Source organism: Crocuta crocuta, unplaced genomic scaffold (genome assembly GCF_008692635.1).
Source record: "Crocuta crocuta isolate KB4526 unplaced genomic scaffold, BGI_CrCroc_1.0 scaffold115, whole genome shotgun sequence".
In the NCBI taxonomy this organism is placed as follows: Eukaryota; Metazoa; Chordata; class Mammalia; order Carnivora; family Hyaenidae; genus Crocuta; species Crocuta crocuta.
The window spans coordinates 3,631,437-3,653,829 of NW_027530575.1; the positions used below are offsets into that span (position 1 = coordinate 3,631,437).

At 33.1% G+C, this 22,393-nt stretch overlaps 1 protein-coding gene across 2 annotated transcripts in view; it reads right to left on the reverse strand.

The window, feature by feature from the left end:
• The window catches only part of KLHL1 (kelch like family member 1), a 355,540-nt gene that overhangs the window by 121,899 nt on the left and 211,248 nt on the right, over positions 1 to 22,393 (reverse strand). For both annotated transcript variants that reach the window (XM_077767989.1, XM_077767988.1), the window contains one exon: positions 4,332 to 4,518. In XM_077767989.1, the coding sequence (XP_077624115.1) occupies positions 4,332 to 4,518 (187 nt within the window). The remainder of the gene's footprint in view (positions 1 to 4,331; positions 4,519 to 22,393) is intronic.

Consider the following 22,393-nt stretch of genomic DNA (forward strand, 5'->3'; position numbering starts at 1 on the left):
TTCTGCTGAGTCCCTTGGGAGTCGCTTTGGCACGAAACATGTTGGAATGCCTTGTTGTGTTTTAATTTAACCTCTTTACATACTTCATCCCATTTAATGAATATAATTTTTGCAGAAATGGATATAATGCCGAGAAAGAGTAAAGTATACTAGAGATTTTAAGTGACACTCCTGAATTTGAATAGGCATCCCCCTGATTTCAAAACCTGCTTAACCAGCCTTCCAAGACTTCTGTAGCTTCAAATCAGAACTGATCCTGTAAAGTGTCTCAGGGTAGCCTACTGGGTCTCTCCTTCACTACCATGCTTTCATTTCCCTACTGCCTATAATTCAGCCATAAGGGAGTTCATTTTTTGGAAAATGTCACTTTTCTTCAACTCTAAACATTCACCTTTAATGTACCTACAGTCTGGAACTCCTCACCAGGACCATTCTCTCATTCCAAGAGTATGCAAATTAATGCCTAATAGTTCTTTGGATTTCTGCTGGGAAAATAACAACCACCACCACAAAAGAGCAGACATGTTCTGTGAACTTCCTTACTTTTCTAGAGTAGACCAGGTTGGCTTTTCAGCCATTATGCTCCTTCTACCTGCAATTCCCTTTTTATAACATTCATTTTATTTGGAAGTGTTTTGTTTACTATTTGTTTCCCCAGATTAACTTGGTAGCTCTGTGAGGTAGGGGTCATATTCATAGTGTTCACCACAGTACACAAATTCTTAATGCAGAACCTGGCGCAAAATAGATGTACAAAAGATGTGCATCAGCACTGAATGTGTACATATATGATTATATGAAGAAAGGAGAGAGGAGAAAATCATGCTCTGAATTTTCATATCTATGAAGAATCTGTAAGCATTGTACCCATAGTTTATCTATCTCATGTGATGTCATCTTAATCTCAGGAATTATGGAGCTGAAGAGGAATCCAATAAAATGTTTATATAGCCATCAATAAAGCACAATATAAATGTGTAAATAATTTCAGAAATACCACACTGAATGTCATCTATTGTGTTATTTTTCAAAATAATCATGCCAAATAAATTCCATTTTTTCTGCTGTAGTTTTTTCTTTTCCTTTTTTTTTCTTTTTACATTTTATTCCATTTTTTATTACCTTCCAAACACAATTTTAAGATAAAATCTTAATGCCTATTTAAAGATTATACAATAAGGTGTAGAAATTACTGTTAAAGCAGTAAAAGCATGATGAAAATAGGAGGGATTACCTTGAAAATGTTCTATTCCCTCTTTAAATCCCTTGAAACATTGGACTTTTATATGTATCTGCTGTACTAGGAAAAATAGGTTCTCTGAGGTTTGGTGTTAAGTATCAGATTTGTATCTAAGTTTATGGGATATTAATATCTGATTCCTATAGGGTTAAGGATATGTTAAAAATTTCTAAACTTTTCTTCAAATATTTTTTTCTGTGGTATTATTCATTTAATCTTGAATATCTTTTGAAATCTCCAGTAATAGCACCCTCTTTTAAAACCTCTATCTTACTGAATATGTGTAACAATTAGTAACTTGTTGGCATTCAATTTTAATGTGAAAGAAAACTCAGTATCATTAAGAAAGATCAATTTTTAAAAAATGTCTTCAAACTCAAAGATTGCTTAGAGAAATTCAAATGCTGGTAACACTTTAACTCAGTAGACTCCATGAGTTCAGGCCCCGGGTCAGACTGCGTGAGCAGAGGAGGGCCAGAGAGAGGGGGGAGTGAGATAATCCCAAGCAGCCTCCACACCCTCAGTGCAGAGCCCAGCACAGCTCTGGAACTCATGAAATTGCAAGATCATGACCTGAGCCAAAACCAAGAGTCTAACACTTAACCAGCTGAACCACTCAGGTGCCCTGAGAGTATAGTAATTTTTGTACCTATTTTAATGTATGTTTATTATTCAGCCTTCATCAGAAGCAAAACAGATTCAATAAATGTTCCTCCTCTGCCTCTTTCTCCTCCTCTCCAATCTCCCACCGACTCCTTTCCCCATTCCTCCTCCTCTTTTTTGCCTTCTTCTTTAGAAAAAATTATTGCGTGCATATTTACAAGTGGAATAGATCTTGTACGGGCATTCTTTCTGTAGAATGCAGTGTTTTTATTATTATTATTATTATTATATTTATTTTATATATAGAGAGAGCATGTGAGCAGGGAGAAGGAGAATCTTAAGTGGGCTCCATGCCTAGTGCAGAGTCCAGCCGAGGGTTGGCTCTCAAGACCCTGGGATCATAACCTGAGCCAAAATCGAGTCAGACACTCACCTGACTGAGCCACCCAGACACCTCTAAAAGTGTACTTTTTTTTTTTTTAAATGTTTTATTTATTTCTAGGAGAGAGAGAGAGAGAGAGAGCGTGAGCAGGGGAGGGTCAGAGAGAGAGGGAGTCACAGACTGAAACAGGCTCCAGGCTCTGAGCTGGCAGTCAGCAGAGAGCCCGACGCGGGGCTCGAACCCACGAACCGCGAGATCACGACCCAAGCGAAAGTCGGACGCTCAACCGACTAAGCCACCCAGGCGCCCCTAATAGTGTTCTTTAAAAAGAAATTCACTCATTTGACTTTAAAATTTGAAACATTATAAAACCACTACCCATTTATAAAATCTGAGACTTGGATGCATATATTTATTGAAAGCCACTGGTAATCAGGGCATTTCCTTTTATAATATAAAAATAAAGTTTGCATGCTGCTACTACAAGAGATGACTAATTTTGTCATGTGGTTTCTGTTATTTGGTATTTATTTCTCTCATAAGAACAGCATAGGTATAGCTTAATAGATTTGTTTCACTAGCTTGAAAGATTTTCTTTGGCATTTTAGTACAAATCTGGACTATTTTTTGATCAGATTTGTATCTGATACAATATTTTCTATTTCACCACTTCACAAAAAAAGTTTTGAGCCACTGTTTCTTTTTGAAAACTCTTACGTAATAACATATATTAAAGAATCAGCAAAAAAATGGAGAGAGAGAAGGCAGGAGAGAGATGAATGACATTTCTCTAGTTCTTAACACACAAGTTATTTTTTCTCATTAATTGATTGTTAATATATATAATATATATAATAAACATTTATATTTATGAATGCATATATGTGTATATATATAACTGATTTTTATATATACATATATTATAAACATTTATATTTATGTTTATATATATACACATATGTGTATATATAAATATAAATTACCTAGTGCTCATTTAATGTGATGATTATGAAAAATTAATGTCCCAGTGAACAGAAATTAAACTTGTCAAAAAATAAACTATTGAACACCATCTAACAGTCAGCTGCAAGCTATCTTCATGACAGACAAAAATATGAGAATATGTATCTTTCCCAAATTATGTCTCTTTAGCTGCTATTTTGGGATCTCAGTTCACAATGGTGTCAGTTTCATTGCTTTCCTCCATTTCTTTTTTTTTTTTTTAATATTTTTTATTTATTTCTGAGAGAGAGNAACCGACTAAGCCATCCAGGCGCCCCGCCTCCATTTCTTTAATAACAAACATCTTTAATAGAGATTGAACATGTGATCATACTCTGTTGTTGACAACTATATCTTTTATGTGTACATTAAATGTATGGTGGATAATTATATCACTTATCAGACATAAACATGACAGTTATGCTATTTGTCTTGTGAGGTCACATAAGACAAGCTGAAGAAGACAAATCATTGATCTTTTCCCACTAATTACAGAAATGTAAGAATAAAACCTTCAAATGTATGTGCTCAACTTTTAAATGAATCATTCAATTCCCTTTGAAAAGCAAAGTTGGTAATCACAGTTAAATCTGTAAAATATAACTGTCACAGTCATTACATTTTTTATAGTTGTCTATTTATTTGCTTGGCTTCTGTGTGAGATTCAAATGCCTCAAAAACAGAAACTCTCTTCTTCATAATATCGTTCTCAGCAAGCATGTACCTGGGACATTATATTTCTTTTACTTAGAATTGAAATATAGTTGTCGATATATCCAATCAATTATTTGGTCTGTGCTTGTAAGTAAGTTCTTTAAGTCCCCTTTTCATTTCCTATGAAGTCTAGCACATAATGCACAAGAGATTAAGGATTTAAAGATGAATAAAAAGCAAAAGCAGCAACTAAAGTCTGAAAGTAAGAGATGTTCTTTTAATTTTCCCCTTAATATTAAATCTTAATGTGTAAAGCATGTGAGGTATGTTGGTATATTATACAGATTACAATATTAAAATTGTGTCATGGTCTGATACAAGTTGCATCATACAGGCCAAGAATTGTAAGAACAAAATAACACCCCAAAAAACAAACAAAGAATCATATACCTTTGTTGTTATCCATTCCTCCCACAGCATACAGAGTTCCAACTGTAGATTTTCTAGGTTTAGTTCTTGGACTTTGCATTAAAGTTCTTCTTTCTGGCAATAGATGATATTTCATTGCTTCCAGAATCAGTTTTTGACATTCCAGATCATTCTTAAATAATGCATGGTTTTCTAAGTCAGCCAATATCTGTGAATAACAAATAATTACAGTTAATAATGCTTTTTATAGGAATGAGTATATGACATCAGTAGTTAAAATTAGAAGCCTACTGCCTATGATATTACCCCTATATTGGGAAGGATGCAAAATGTAATAGGAATTAATTACATTGACAAAAAATAAATAGAAGTAAAACGGAAAATACATTGAGTAAAACGGAAGGCTTCCATGAGAAACAGAATGGATTTTATTTTTTAATCAATATTATTTATTGTCATTTTATTATGTAGGTTATAAAGAAACTTATAGAAATCACTTTTTCCATTCCTTTTCCTCTTATGAAAGCTGTTTATAAATCAAATATAGTTGCCTATATTGGACATAAAACTGTCTGGGAAAAGAAATTTAAAAATAACCTTCAACAAATTGCATTGTAACAATTTTCATAAATATTCATATATTTATTTTAAGATATTTCAGGTATAGTTTAACATCCCTTAAAATAAAAAAAATCAATAAAAATGAAAACAATTGTCTTTATCTCTTTAAGTTTGCAAGCAGTTTTAAAGTTGTATAGTAGGCAAAGTTTCCAATAGTGAAACTAAGAACTTTCATACCAAAAATCTAACACCTGAGGGACAGATAGAATAAGACCAGCTGCTTGAAGCTATATTACATTTTTCTTTTGCTACACCAGGGTTTCACTCCCTGGAAATTCTTCTGTGTACAGTTCTTTGAACACATCCATAGTATCTTTTATTTTCCTCTTCCTCTTTTGTTCCTTAGACTCTTCCTTCCTTCCTTCCTTCCTTCCTTCCTTCCTTCCTTCCTTCCTTCATTTCTTTTTTGTTTACTATTTCAGCATCACTTTCTCTTTCCTAATAAATCAATGTTTCCTTTCAAATGAAGTTAAATCTGTCACAAATATTTAGAAAATTAATAAGTTGAAAATTTAATATTGACTCACTGACCTTTTCTTCCACATCAATAAGAAACGACAATATCTGAACTCAAATATGTATTGAGTAAGTAAGTTAATATATGATGGCAGCATATAATTAAATAATCAATTTTAACACTATAATTTTAACTTTAATTAAGTAAATTTATTTAGTTATCATGACACATAAATGATTGAAAATGACAAGAAGAAGACAAAAGCACATAAGACAACTTATATGACATGTAGATAATAACATGATAGTTCTGATGGTGAATAAGGAATTTAATGTCTTAGAGCTTCCTGATGGTTTGGAATATAGATGGAAGATGTTCAATTAAATTCTTGGCTACATTGCACTTTTTGTACACTGAAATCTCAGTGTTGTCTTCCTACCCACTTTCATTCTAAACACTAAACAAACAAACAAAAAAACATAAATTTTCTTAAATGGTATGAAATAGGACGGAAGATCTCTAATGGCTTTCTTTAAGGGACTATTATTTTTTCTTCCAGTAATTTTTTAAAAAAAAATTTGACCACCAAAGAGACTATCTATTTCTAACAAGACCCTAATGGTCTTTATAAAGTAAAAGAAAAAAAAGTATTTTGATAAAGCTTTTGGTCATCTCTGTATCAGAGTATGTTTTTTCTTCATCTAAGGCTTTTCCTTTCCTTCAAAGGAAAATAATTTGCTTTTCCAGTGACAAATGTATACATGGCTGAAGTTGGCTCCGATTCTTCTTCTTTTTTTTTTTCTTCTCTTCTCTTCCATTTTCACCTTTTTGGAGAAACTTTGGGATTAGTTGATCATAAGAAACTTTCTTTTTTTAGGAGCACACTCTAGGAATATCTTATCCAGATAAACAGTTAAATATCAAATAAAAGGGGAAAAAAGAGAAGCACATTCAAAAGATATGTGCTTCATTTCTGTGTTTGTGTCTTGGAAATCTGTAACTCACAATCAAAAAGTTTAACTGGAAATTTGAGGCTTAGGTTTCAGATAAATGGATTCATGACATAGATGGAAATATTTAAAGCTTTTAACACATGAGTACAAAGTGACATTTGCATTAAAAAAAGAGTTCATACACTATTTCCAATATGTAAATGACTTTTAACTAATTAGAGTGGATTAGTTTTAGCTTAAAAATATCTCTATGCCTTCTTTTTAATCTTATCAATATGTAAAAATAATGTTCAATATTTTAATAAGTAAAACCTTGGGTTTAAAATATTATAAAATATTCTAAATTGTTCATTTCAAAGTATAACAAGGAAGATGTACAAAATAAAGCTAAAACTTGTAATTTATTTCTATAAAATAAGCAAGGTATTCTGTACTTAAATATTTTTCCTTTTATTAACAAGACATTGTGTAAATTTTCTTAATTTTCACATGCCTCTAATCATTTGGCAAAGTTTTTTACTGTAAAAGAAACTGAGGGGCACCTGGGTGGCTCAGTTGGTTAAGAGTCTTTTTATTTTGGCTCAGGTCACGATCTCTCAGTGGTGACATAGAGTCCCATGCCAGGCTCTGTGCTGAGTGTGGAGTTCGCTTGGCATTCTCTCTCTCTCTCCCTCTCTCTCTCTGCCTCTCCCCCACATGTGTGTACTCTCTCTCTCCTTCAAAATAAATACATAAACATTTAAAAAATTGAATTGTTCATAATCACTTTTACTTTATTATTGTGTATTTTCAAATTATGACTTGTAACTATTGCTTATGAATACTGTGTCTCTGTTCATGTCCTCTGACAACACTTTTTAGCATTATTATTTCATCTTAAATGAAGATACAAATTCAGAATAATAAAATTGTTAAGCTGTCCTTTAAACTTGAATTATCTTTAGATTTCCTAAAGTAATCCAAGATTAATACCAGTTAATCTTCCTTATGAAATGAAAAATAGTTTTGTTTTTCATGTTCTTCAATTTTTAATGAATCCTAAACTATTGTGACAGCTCCTTTGTTAAATTTAGAAAATATAGCAATGTGTTTCAATAATAGTATAATACTTAGAAACATCTTCATGTTCATATACAAGAATTTGTAAAATAATTGTCTACAAATCAAATTCTGTTCCTCGGATACTACCTACCAATACTCTTCCCAATCAAGGATAATCATAATATAATTTATTTTACAATTTAAAAAGTTTTTTGAACGTTTCACAAAATCTGCATGTCAGTATATTCTTACAATGAGAACAATCTACTACATCATTATAAATCAATAGTGTATTAAACTTCAAGAAAAGATTTGACTCTCTACAAACAATAACATTTCAAAATATTTTGTTATCTAGCAGTAATATGAGAAATCAAAATATCCTGAGACTAAAAAGGAAGAGAAGCATAGGATATACTGACAATTAATATTATATAAAATTCTAATGGGTTGATTCTTGGATCTGTGTCAGCTAACCAGTCACTTTGCAAATATGTCCTATCTCCCAATAACCGTGGTGGTTTATTCTTGTAATGAAGTAATGATCTGCAAGTTAAGTGTAAGCCTGTAGCTGCAGAATAGAACATGGTCAAGAATCATGTATGATATTCAGAATTGACTAATATGAAAAACCAGAATAATCTATCCATTAACATCTAGAATTCTCAAAATAACTGTTACAACATTCCAGTTGCCAGAAATGTCATGAATTCTGATTAGATATGTTTTTTTGCAAGTGTGTGTATTAAAACATTATTATTTTCTTTTTGCATACTCTTCTTAAAATTCCATTGGCTTTATTACTAATTACAGTTTGGGGAAAACAAATATAGATTCTATTTTTAAAACAATATGTTTTTAAAGTGACCATTACATTTGTTATTAAAACACAAATAATTTGATTGTCAATAGTTTGAGCAATTGAACAACATGTTAAAATAGCCATATGTCTAGCAACTTGAAAATATTGATGAATAGTTTAATCCTGTGTGTTTATACACAGACACTCCTCAGCTGCAGTTTTCCAAGAGCATTATATGAATTTATTTCAAATGCTTGCAATAAATTCAAATTATGACTCTAAAAGTATTGCCTCATGTAAATGGATGTATTATTTAAGAACCTAGAGTTTGCATTGTTTTTGCCAACCGTTAAATAAGAAAATAGAATCGTTGTAATATGATGTAAAAAAAATGATCTCCTTTCTGTATATTTTAACTTTATATGTCAAAGATATTAATCTCTCGGTTAGAATCTTTGTCATGATTCTCTGCATTAAATTACATGTATAGATACTTCCTTAACATTACAAATAACTTTCTCATGTCATAAGCAAGCAAAATCAAATGCATAGATTTGTCATGGATGATCTACTCTTATTACATAAAAGGCATACTACTCTAATTTATATTAGAGTAAAAGTAAAACTATTTATATTATAAAAATTTGCATTATCCATAGACTTTTTAAAAATATTATAAAAATAATGCTATTTTGGAAATATAATTTATAGTAATGTACTCCTATGATGTTAATGGATAGAACTGAGAAAATATCTATACTGTAAGCTTTTTCTCAAGGAAGAGTAATACCGCATGAATGAAGACATACTTTGAAAGGCAAGGTGACTAACAGGATCTGTATAAAATTTAGCAAACACATCTATACCTTCCATCTGGTCAGGGAGTGCACTGGAGTATGGAATGCAATGTTGAAAAAACACCTAAAGTAAGATAAATTGAAACTTATCGTGGACCAAAGGAAGTATTAACTCTTCTAACACTATATCCTTGGGCTATCAAGGTTATGAAAACATTCTCACATTCAGAACAGTGTGACAAAATTTCATATACCTCATGTCATTTCATAATATTTCAAACTTTTGTTTTGCTACCGGATGCTGTGCTAAAAAAATCTATTCACATCATCTGAATCTATAAACCAAGACTGATTCCTATTAAAAGTGACAGTCCTTAGAGAACAAGTGACAGTCTCCTACAGTCTTTCAAGTTTACTGCTTGACAAAATGAATAGGATGAATGATAAAATATTATATTTCATAAGCTGCAAGAAAAAATGATTTTCTACTTCAATATCTTATAAGTAGGTCTGATACAAATAATTTTCAGGTGTTTATATTAAGCAATTTCTAAGATGGGGAAACAATGATTTAATGGGCACACTAAGCAATGAATAAGACCCAAACCTATTTAATAGTCAATATAAGGTGTTAGTGAGAAGGAAGTGTAAGTTATCAGAGAACTTTGTAGCAACATAGAAATAGGGGAGCTTGTAGGTTGAGTTGTTTCACTTTGCAACGGAAAATATAAACTGCCTCATGCCCCAAGATGTTTTCTGCAGATTTCCTTCCTTTTCTATAGATTTTCAAAGACACAGATGGAAGAAAATGGGCAATTATGTTGAAAGCTTGGCAACAGAAGTTAGTTGGTGCACCAGTGCTCACAGAGCTTCATCAGCTATTATTCAAGTATCTGCTGTGACTGGAACAGCCTAAGCTTGCGTGAGGGAAACTAGCTCAACTATAGCCTGAATATCAATCTTCTGCCTGAAAGAAACTCATTGATATGAATAGATAGATCCTTATATTACACTTAAAATCCCATTTATATCCATTGAAAAGAATTTTGGCAAAGGATAGAATCATGACATATTAAGAGACAGAAACATCTTCTCATCTTTTCTGCAGGCATAATCACTATTCTGGCTAAACTACTTGAAGATATTATTTATATTTTAAAATAAATGAGAAAGTAGATCCAGTACAGTTTTCTATGTCTCCTCCCGTGCTGTCATTTCAAAAGGAAAACACAAATTACTGACACACTAAAGCTTATATCAGATACATCTGAATAATTCTTGTTCAAGTATTTGAGGAATGAGATGAAACCATCTACAAAATAAGGATCTGGTTAATTAATTTTATTCTGAATACAGGATATTTTCAATTCTGAATATTTGATTGCCTTAAGATGAAAAATAATAGGCTAAGCTGACAGTACAAATAGAGAAGAATAATGACATGATCACAACAAGTAGAGCTCATAAAATTAACTCAATGATAATTCTTATTAGTGACAAATGAGATGGGTTTTATGCTGCTATAATTTATGATTAACTTTTAGTTATTTAACATGGATTTGCATTTCCATAGGTCGTTTGAAAGCTCAAAATTTCTAAAATGGAAATAAGTGATTCTGTGTTCTATATGAACATAATCTTCATCCAGAAAAATTTCATTGCATTCTAGATAATCTCTGGACTTGCATTCATTCATTCATTCATTCATTGAATATTCAGTCAGAACTGTGCTATAATAAGCACCTGTTTACCTTCAGTCTCTCTCAACACTAATCTAATCTGTTCAAGTCTAGCCTACTCCCCATCCCTCAGAACACTTTTGTTAATTTACTCATGTCTAGCTACATTCTACAGCATGCATTAGTTTATTATTGTTTCCAGAACATTATTCAGCGTCCTCAGAGTAGCAGGACAAAAATTCTATAATACAACTCTATTTTAGCATTCCCGTTACTCTCTAAGATAACTTATGTATATTTTTCTGTATTTCATGCTTTAGCTCTTCAGACCTCTTTTCTCATCTGACCGGATCCTGCCTTTTTAAAAAATAATATTGGTAATGCCTTTTCCCTCTAGGGCTTCTATTAAAATAGACCCAATCATCAGAGTTTGGTGTACATTCTATTACTTCCATGAAGATTTGCCTAATTAAGTGGCTGAGGCCACAACTGACACAATTTGTTTTTATTGGTTATATCAGACTTTAACCAGTTTCCATTTGTGGAGTCATTCAAGGGCTTCAGATGCATGCTAGTCATAAACCTGTAGGAAATCAGGAAAATATGTCTGTTACCTCTTGTTGAGTACCACTAACAAGGTTCTAGGCTCCCAAGAATGCTCAATAACTATTTAAGTGATTGATAATTTACTCTGATTATATTATCTATTAATGATTTTAAATGACATTTCTAGTATTGACGTTTGAAAATAATGTATAGGCAGAGATATATTCAATATCATCACAAATTACATGCATAAATTAATTTTCCTTACAAACATTTAGTCTTGGAGCACCAGGTGGCTCAGTTGGTTAAGCACCGGACTTCGGCTCAGGTCAGGATCTTGCTTTTTTTGAGTTCTAGCCCGAATTTGACTCTCTGCTGCCAGTGTGGAAGCCTGCTTCAGATCTTCTATCTTCCTCTCTCTCCACCCCTTCCTAGCTTGTGCTTTCTCTCTCTCTCTCTCTCTCTCTCTTTCCCTCTCTCTGTCACACTATCGCTCTTGCTCTCAAAAAAGGCTAAACATTAGAAAAGCAAAACAAAGATTTATGGTCTTTCAGAAACAGCTTTGCTTAGCAACCAACCAAAAATCTATATTTCTAAATAATTTACCTTTGACTCCGCTTATGGCATGCTTATTTCTAGTCACAGTTAATAGCAAAACTCCACTGCACAAATAATTTGGGCTCTTGAACATTACTGTAAGGTGATTTGGCTTGTAACTAAGAAGCACTGAGCTTGGATGTTCCACTAACAGTTCAAACTCACACATTTAAATCTGAACCTATTCTTTATCATTACCATTCTTCTTTCTGTATTGACTTATGCCTTCTGTTTCTTACTGTTGGATGACAAGTATTTCTTTACCCGTACTTCCATTTTAAGCCACTTTTATTTAAGCTGCTTCAAACTTTTGGAAAATACAGTATATGAATAAAAAATTATCCCCAAATGTGTTTTCTTTACTGAAATCCCTTGATAATTCAATCTTTAATCCATTGATAATTCTATTTAGAAAAGTTTATATTCTCAGTCAAGCTCACTCCAAAGAGTCATGAAATACTGTTGGTTATTATAATGATGTCTGAGCTCCTTCCATTCCACTATTCCCTTCCTTTTCCAAAAGCCACTTTACTAGCTGATATTAACTGTTTTCTGAATTGTTGAGAAAGATTAAAAATTTAATTCTTGTAGTGACATAAGAAATCATATGCAGAATCCAGACTACTCCCAGGTAGTATCTGAAAACATATGCATTCCCCATTTACTGTCTTATTGTCTTGCTTTAATTCATTGCATTACAATTGAAAGTATTCCCTAAAGTAATTTAAAACACTTAGTCCAGGCTCATCTCCCACTATACTTTCAGACCACAACCTTCTGCTTTGATAAAGCTGTTCTACTTACTACCCCCGACTTATTGCATCTTTAGTGTGACTTTTCACCTTAGAACTACCTGAGTATTAGTTGAGTGTTCTTGTTTTATCCATGTTTTCAGTGAAAAAAACTTCCTCTGTCTTTTCATATATAAATAAATCTTCTTAGGACTTACACTTGATCTGTAATTTCCTTATCTCATCATTTAGTACTCTATTGCTTATACTTAGTAATTACCAATAGAAAAATACACTGTTTTTATCTTGCTATTATGGTTCTGCATGTAGCTGTCTCATTCTTAAATATTAACTGTATTTTATTTGAATTTTAAAGGTAAAATCTGAAGGAGTTTATCTTTCTAAAATTCTGCTGTTTGTCATCTTATTTTGCAAAAAGGTAATTGGGAAAGGACATGTTCAAATGTATGCAGATTTCTCATGAGAAGCCATTATTGTGTTTATGCTTCTGTTAGCTTTTTCACAAAAACATTTCTGATTGAGAAATAACAGATCATAGCAGTTAGCAAGCCATCTTTGCCATCTTTGTGAGGAATCAGGCACAGATTCAAATTGAGAAGAATATATATTGCACATTTTTGCTTCATGAAAACACCATTAGATTTATGAAAAATAGATTTGCTGATATAGCATTGGATTAATTGAAGGTATTCTTAACCTTTGAGCTGTGTGATGTAGTAATTCTCCACATGTTAAACAGGTTTTGGGCTATGTCTGTGCTATTGCTGGCATGACAGAGAGATGCTTAAGAACTAATATTTTTCTTTACATATTATACATAATAACATTATCATAGTGTTTGATATTTTGATACATTAATAAAATGTATGTTTTCTATGAATAAAATCAATAGATATTTGTATTTTCCTTGCTTCCTTTTCCTAAACTCCCCCTTCTTTCTGAAGATGTTTAGCCTACTCCTATATGTCTAGTCTCTATTATAGACCTTCCCTGGCTTGGACAGTGTCTCAAGTTCTAATTTGCACTAACGTTCTCAATCACCTTTTCTTGTAGAATTCATGTATCTGCTAGATACCAAGATAAAAAGAGCAATCTCCTAGAGAAAAATATTTAAAAACATTTAGTTATTACTAGTTGGATAGTTTACTAATATCTTACAGGAATGAATGCATTTCAATCCTAGATGTTTTTGCCTGAAATTGATGAACTCTATTCAGATGAGGTAGTCAAATCACAACTTGATTTCAAAACATCTTGTTATAAGTAATATGCTCCTGAAAGAATAAAATGTATTGTGTTATTCCGTGTTATTTCCATTTTTTTAAGTTTTTCCTATAAGAAATTTCTCTGAGTTAAGATACAACGTCCCCAGACTAACTGTAGTTAACAGGTACAAGGCACTACGTGTAAGGGTCATTCTAAAGTGTGATTTTCCTTGAGAGGCATAAATTCGTCAGTGGCCTACACACAATATTAAAAAAGAAGTAACTATCTTAAGGCTATAAAGAACACCAGGTGCTACAAGAAAGATTGAGAATTCTTCCTCTGTTCCCCCATATTTTGTCTCAGGAAAGTTGATACTGATGATAAGAAGCAAACACCCCCAGAAGCTCTTTGACACAGATACACAGGAAAGCAATTGAAAGGATTGCATTCATTTTATTCTGGAAAATTAGATTTCTTGATTTCTATAATAATGTAGGCACAGTATGAAATTTTTTTTGCTTTAGCATTGTCTCATTTATCTTAAAAACTTTTCAATTTCTCTCACACTAATTATAAGGTATCAGTCAGTATTTCACCTCCCTCAATCCACTAAGAGAAGTTGGAGAAAGAATTTTAATCACTGCATATTTGCAGATTTCCAGCTTTCTTTAGATTTACTCTGATCAAAGTCCAACATACATCTTTTGATCATCATCAGTGTGATACGTTCCTGTGAAAACATCAAGGTGGATGCATCTTGCAAGTCAATAAGGGATTAAAATAATTCTCCCAAGTAAAACTAATTCCACTGGGCATACACTCTGCCTGTAAAGTTTCTAAAGTTTGGGTATGAAATGAATTGTTCAAACATCTTGACTGAACATACTTTAGGGATATGGAAAATATAACCTTATTAATATTAACATTAAGGACATTAAAATAATTAGAATGTGTCAAACCCTATGTCAGGCACTTTGGCATATGCAAAATGTAATGTATTGGTTCCTAATTTAAATAATTTATAATATAACTTACATTGGAGTCACATGCAATTTATTATATATGAAACACACTTATTCCTAGTACTTACAGCTATATAATAGTATATTTTGTTGTGTTGAGAGGCTGTTATATCTTAACCCAACATCCCAGTTTTCAGATGGTTGACTTTTCCAAAACAAGAATCATTAAACCATTCACTCTTCTTCTGTTCCATACAAATAACCCTCCTAGACTTGCATAACAGTTGAAAGTCATTTCAAGAAGCTACATTAATCAACTTAATGTGCCAGAGGAAAATTTTTTATTTTTTTTTATTTATTTTTTTTCAGAGGAAAATTTTTTAAAGTGGTATTCACCTGATCCAACAATTCTACATCTGGGTGTTTATCCAAAGAAAATAAAACACTAACTTGAATGTATATGTACACCCTCATGATCTTGCAGCATTAGCATTATTTACAATAGCTGAGACATGGAAACAACCTAAGTGTCCATTGAGGGATGAATGCATAGAGAAAACATGATATGTACACATGTAGGATTATTATTCATCCCTATGAAAGAAGGAAATACTGCCATTTGTGACAACATGGACAAACCTTAAGGGCATTATGGTAAATGAAATGAGTCACAAAGACAAATATTATATTATTTTACTTATGTGTGGGATCTTCTAATACATACACACACACACACACACACACTCACACAAGCACACACACACAAAAACCAAACTCAAAGATGCAGAGAAAAGATTAGTAATTGCCAGAGGCATAGGGTGGGTGATGCATAAAATGGGTGAAGGTGATCAAATGGTACAAGAAATATGGACAAAGTACTCTAGGAAATAGGAAGGTATGCTTAACCAAGTATTATGTGGTAAAGAAATACAACAGAGTGTCTTCCTTAAACTGAATCAATAAAGACAAGTACCTATTTGTCAGGTGCAGAAAAGAATAAAGGATATTTCAAGAAAATGTCAGAGGGTCAGAGGAATGGAAGGAAGTCAAGCAGAATCCAGACTAATGATACTTATTCAAAATATGCTATTCATTGAGATTCTTTTTTTATTTTTAAATGTTTTTATTTATTTATTTTTGATAGAGGGAGAGAGTGAGAGCGAGAGAGTGCATGCATGAGTGGAGGTGGGGCAGAGAAAGAGAGGGAGACACAGAATCTGGAGCCATCTCCAGGCTCTGAGCTGTTCAGCATAGAGCTCAAAGTGGGGCTCAAACTCATGAACCGTGAGATCATGACCTGAGCCGAAGTCGGATGCTTAACTGACTGAGCCACCCAGGCGCCCCTGAGATTCTATTCTTAATAAAATATTTCTTTCTCTTATATCTCTATATATTTTAATCTCCATTCATCCACCAAAACATCCATCCTTATATATAAAGCCATGTAAACTGAATTGTCCTTATGAATCCTTTTTTTCCCTCATTCAACACATCAAATCCATTGGACATACTTTTAGTTTAACCTTCAAGATATTCTAGAATATATTTACTACAACTTGCGACAAGCTAACATCCTCCCTGGACTATTGTAAAACCTCCTAAATAGTATATCTGCTTTCAGTCTGTCCTTTTAGTGCTGATTATTTTCATTTCTTGGGGCGCCTGGGTGGCTTAGTCGGTTAAGCGTCCGACTTTCGCTTAGGTCATGATCTCGCGGTTCGTGGGTTCGAGCCCCGCGTCGGGCTCTCTGCTGACTGCCAGCTCAGAGCCTGGAGCCTGTTTCTGAGTCTGTATCTCCCTCTCTCTCTGCCCCTCCCCTGCTCATGCTGTCTCTCTCTCTCCTAGAAATAAATAAAAATATTAAAAAAAAAAAGAATATTTTCATTTCTTTCCCTGTCATTCAATTTGCACTGTTCTCAGTCCAGTTTAGTTCCTTGTGAGGCTCCCTTGCTGACTTGCTTTGGGCTGAGTCCAGCTAATGGGACTTATAAACAGAAAGTTAGGTGGTAGAAATAAAGATGAATGCATTTCTTTTTTTTTTTTTAATAGTTTATTGTCAAATTAGTTTCCACATAACACTCAGTGCTCATCCCCACAAGTGTCCTCCTCCATGCCCATCCCCCCCTCCCCCCACATCCATCAGTCCTCAGTTTTTGTCAGCATTCAAGAGTCTCTCATGGTTTGCCTCTCTCCCTTTCCCCCACCATTTCCGCCCTTCTTCTCCCCCTTGTTCCTCCGTCAAGTTCCTCCTAATCCTCCTATACGTGCAAACATATGGTATTTGTCCTTCTCTGCCTGACTTATTTCGCTCAGCATAACACCCTCAAGGTCCATCCATGTTGCTCCACATGGCCAGATTTCATTGTTTCTCATTGCCATGGAGTATTCCATGGTATAGATAAACCACATCTTCTTGATCCATTCAAGATGAATGCATTTCTTCCTTATTTCCTGCATAATATGGCTGTAGTGATGTCTCTTTATGACTATAGCTCAAGTAGGGCAGCCACTCTACCATAATTCTGATCTTTCTGAACTATGTAATATGGTTTCCTCCATCATTCCTTGGTTCAGGGCCCCTGAGTGCATTTTCTGAACACTGGCCACATCTCTGTAAGTAGTGCCTGCATTAACTTCTCTTCATAAGAACCATTTTTTGGTAAATTTTATCTCCTGCTGGGACCTTAGCTATTGCACCATCATATAGTTTATTTTTCATGCAGTACCTAGAATGATCCTTTTAAGATAGAGTTACTCTCTACTTTTGAATTCATTTGAATATTTCCATAATAAACAATAAGAAGAAACAACAGAGCATGTGCCTTCTCTGTTCAAAATCCGTCAGTGACTTTCCATAGTAATAGACATAAAAGCTAAACTCCCTATGATCATCTAGGCCCTGTATTATCTATTTCCTGCACACTCTGTCCTCATCTTCCACACTCCTGCTACCTTGTCCAAAGAATTCTATTTACCTTGGCCTCTTTGCTGTCCTTTCTTCCTGAAACACTCTTTTGTCTGATATCTATTTGGTTTTTTCCTCATTTTTTTTTTTTTATGTCTCTGCTCAAAGTTACTTCCTCATAAAGGACTTCCCTGGCCTAAGTAAACTGGCAACCTCAAACACTTTCTCACCTTGTCCTGTTTACTTTAATTCATAATTATTTCACCGTCTGAGTTCTAAGGAAAGCATAGTTTATTTGATGCTGGTTGCCACCCCTTCATTCTGTCCTCCCCTTCTTGCTAAACTGTGGCTGCATTAGAGTGAAGAGCAGTCTGTTTGAGTCAGCACCCCTCAGTACAGGTGGCATTTAGAAAGTCTTCATGAAATGAGTGAGTGAATGAATGAATAAATGAAGAGATTTCTAGATTGATTTTCACCAAATGGTTGAGTCGGGTACTTTATTAATGGTAGCAATTTAGATCTTTATTGTTTTCCTCCCTGTAGTATGAGTATATGATTTGCTATTTAATCAACATAACATACCAATAAAATGAATTTGTTTTTTGAAAAATCCACCCTGGAGGCATTGTGAAGAACAGATACAGATGGGAAAAGATGTCACTAGAGTTGGACAATTATTATTGAGTCCACAGGAAAAAAAATAAGGCCTAATCTAAAGGTATTGATACTATACATGGAAAGAAAAGGCTTAGAACATTTTAAAGAATCACATTTACCAAAAAACAAAACACACACACACACACACACACACACACACACACACACACAATCAAAATAAAAACAAAATACTCCAAAATTTGATGTATGACATGATGACACATGAAGAAGACAATAGCTGTCAAGATAATAGGTGCTATTTGAAGATATAACACATATCTAGTCTTTGTTTTTGGACATGACATCAGGACAAGATGCCATTCCAATCTCCTAAAAAACTGACCAAGCAGGGGGTGACTGGGTGGCTCAGTCCATGAAGCATCTGACTCTTGATCTGAGCTCAGGTCATGATCTCACAGTTTGTGCAATTGAATCCAGCATCAGGCTCTGCACTGACAATGCAGAGTTTGCTTGGAATTCTTTCTCTCCCAATCTCTGTTTCTCTTTCTCCTTCTTAAAATAAGTATATAAACTTTAAAAAATTGACCAATCAGATGAAATGTTATTTACCATTCAACTAGATCTTTATATTTCAGGCATAACTTATTTATGTGCCCAATTCTCTATGTATTTTAGCATACACAGAATATAATGAGCATTAGCATGAATATTAGCATGAGGTCAAATCTAATGGTCAGGATAAAATCACATCTTTTATTTTTATAATAGGTGAATATTATGAGTGACTATTCACTGAAACTAGATTTCAGGTGTTCCTTTCTATTAACCATCCATCACTCCCTAAATTCTTACCATACACTTGCCATCTCTCATTCTAGCTTCTTTTTGAAGAGTATAACACTTATGCTGATTTGTAGCAAATTGGGAAGTTGTTTAATGGTTTGGAAAACCCCCACAGCTGACTGAGTTGAGAATAACACACTCATTATTATTTATGACTCTATTTCCAGGTCTTTATAGGTCAGCTTATTGAATTCACTGAATCTGCTGCTTTTCCAGCTCAGCAAAGCCAATTTTGCAGGCCTCTTTGTGGTAGAGAAACTCATAAAACCTCATAAAAATGGCAGAGAGCCAATTTTTACAAATATAAACACACCTAGACTGCCTTTAACTTGGGACCATTTACTCTAAATGAAAATCTATTGTTCATTAGCCTTTGCCATTAAGAATTCCAAAACTTTAACAAATAATAACCACCCAGGGGTGCCTGGGTGGCTCAGTTGGTTAAGCATCTGACTCTTGATCTTGACTCAGGACGTGATCTTATGGTTCATGAGTTCAAACCCTGCATGGGGCTGTGTGTTGACAGTGTGCAGCCTGCCTGAGATTCTTTGCTCTCCCTCTCTTTCTACTCCTTTCCTGTTTGTGCTCACTCTCCAAATAAATAAATAAAAATTAAAAAAAAATAATAACCACCCAGATACTATGTTCTGTAGATCATTCTTTCCATAAGACTTTAATAGCCATTGCTTGAAATAATGTTCTTCAGAAATACTAGAAACTCCATGAGTTTAAATGAGTTTCTTTATGAAGGGATTGATGTGACAATCTGTATTGAGAAATATTAAAGGGGGGAGGTGGCAAGATGAGTGTATCTACTTTTTTTTTCATGAAACACTTTTGTGATGAGTACCTTTAAATACTATTTGTCCATGGCAAAGTGTTAGAAAATGGTAGTTTAAAGCATATCTATTTCAAATTTTATTATTATTTTTTTAAATGTTTATTTATTTATTTTTTGAGAGAGAGAGAGAGGGAGGGGGAGAGAGAGAGAGAGAGAGACAGAGGCAGAGAGAAAGGGAGACACAGTATCCAACATAGACTCTAGGCTCTAAGCTGTTAGTACAGAGCCCAGCCTGGGGCTCAAACTCATGAGCCATGAGATCATGACCTGAGCCTAAGTCGATGCTTAACTGAGCCACCCAGGCGCTAAAGCATATCTATTTCAAAGAACAAATGTAGATGTAATAAGAAGGCTTAATAATTCAAAACACAGCATGTTTTTGTTGGTGTGTTAGTAATTTAAAATTTTAGAGTAAAAATTTTCCCCTTTATCCTTTGGCAAATATAGGATATTTTGGCTTTAAGAGCATATATTTAATCCTTATACTTATGCTTAATGTGTATTTAATCTGCCTAAGTATTGAATAATATATAACTCTAGGCTGCCTGAAGTACAAGGAAAAGAAAAAAACAGAAGTAAGCCATGGAATTATGAAGGATTTGGATTTTGCAGAAATACCACAATAGCAATGTATAAACCAAAGAATATCATTTTATTAAAACCCACATGGAAATAAAAAGAAGCAACTAAAGGTCTCCTTAAGATAGTCAACCAAATAATTTTTATATGAAATAATATTTTACATATTTTGAGAAAATAACATAAACCTTTAAGTATTGAGTTACTGGTTATGGATTCTATATTACAATGCATGACAATTTAAAAATGCATAATGAAAATATTGCCTTTTAATCTGTCTTCTCTTCTATTTGTATTTTCTGATTTTCACTGATTAAATCTCAGCCACCCACAATCCCGATTGGTTTAAGATAATTACTGCAGCTTTTAGTATCACCGGGAAAATGAGAAAAATATATGCAAAATACATCAGGAAAGAGATTAGTAATAGAATATGATTTACATAATATTTATTTTTAAAAGCTGGTTTTCAATGGACATATTTATTTTTTAATGTTCTTCAAAAGAAAAATAAATATTTTGCTTTAAAATTAACAATTAAATTTGATTCTTTAAACATCTATTTATTAAATCATTCCATGCCAAATAAAGATACATTTTCTTTGGTGGAAAAACAAGTCCTCAAAAGTATGCCCTGAAGATTTTATTTTTTAATTTTGAATTTATTTTTTAAAATATTTTTAAAGGAATCTCTACACCCAACAAGGGGGTTGGACCCACAATCCTGAGATCAAGAATCTCATGGGGTTCCAACTGAGCAACCCAGGTGCTCTGTACCTGAAATCAAACTCTATGTTAGATATTCGTCCGGAAAATGTTTCCTTTGAATTACAACAAAATTATACTTAGTAATTAAAACTATCTAACTTTCCACTTGAGATGTAACATGAAAAATTGAAATGCTTAGGATCTATGTTGTCTTTTCTGCTCTAGGAGTCATGATGACAGTTAATACCTCAATAGATGCTAAATGTGAAGATGTAAAAGTTAAAATTTTTTTTTGCTTGAAAGTGTGTTCTCATTGGTGGAAAAGATTATGTTTTGAGAATTAGAATCCCTACGTTCCATTGCATGTGCATCTGTGAGTTTTTAAATTTAAAATATTTTCTAAAATAGTCTACTTTCATTCTCAGACCCTGAACTTCACCCTGCAAAATATTAGGAGACTGGTTTTGAAGGTCTTTCCTGAAAAAAAAAAAACAAAAAAACAACAAAATCTTGTGAAAGTAAGGTGCATATGCATTTAGTATGGCATTGAGTGACCATTCACATATTTCCCCTGGTGATTAAGGAAAAATAAATTCTAAACTGATCTGAACTGGCTTGATAAGGAAGGCAATAGTGGGTAGGAGATATTAAACTACAAATTCAAAAAGTTAAAAAAATCACATGGTTTCACTAATTATTGTTCAAAAAAAAAAGAAAAGTCATACACCCACTTAATGAATTCTACTTGACAAAGTTAAATTACAGAAGACTAATACAAATTATTGACAATAGCAAATTGGTAATTGTTTTCATTAACCTAAAATTGAATACATGGAAAGTAAATAAAATTTTCTCTAATGTATCAGAAGTATTGAATTGGAAAATTTGATGTATTTGTGGGAAGTATTAAATTAACATGTGCACCATTTTCTTAATGGTAAGAATATGAAATTGCATGGTACTCAGCACCAATAAGATTATTCTAAGATAATTTACATTTACATTTTGAAAAAATACTCCAATAAATTTTGAAGAGTTATGCAAAATAATATATAAGTTTTCCAATTTTTTGTTACTTTTTGAATATTATTAAAGTAACAATTTGTATTCTGGGTGACCTATAGTTATTTGCCATCTAATTAGAATGGAAAAGAGTGATTCTCTTGACAGTCATTA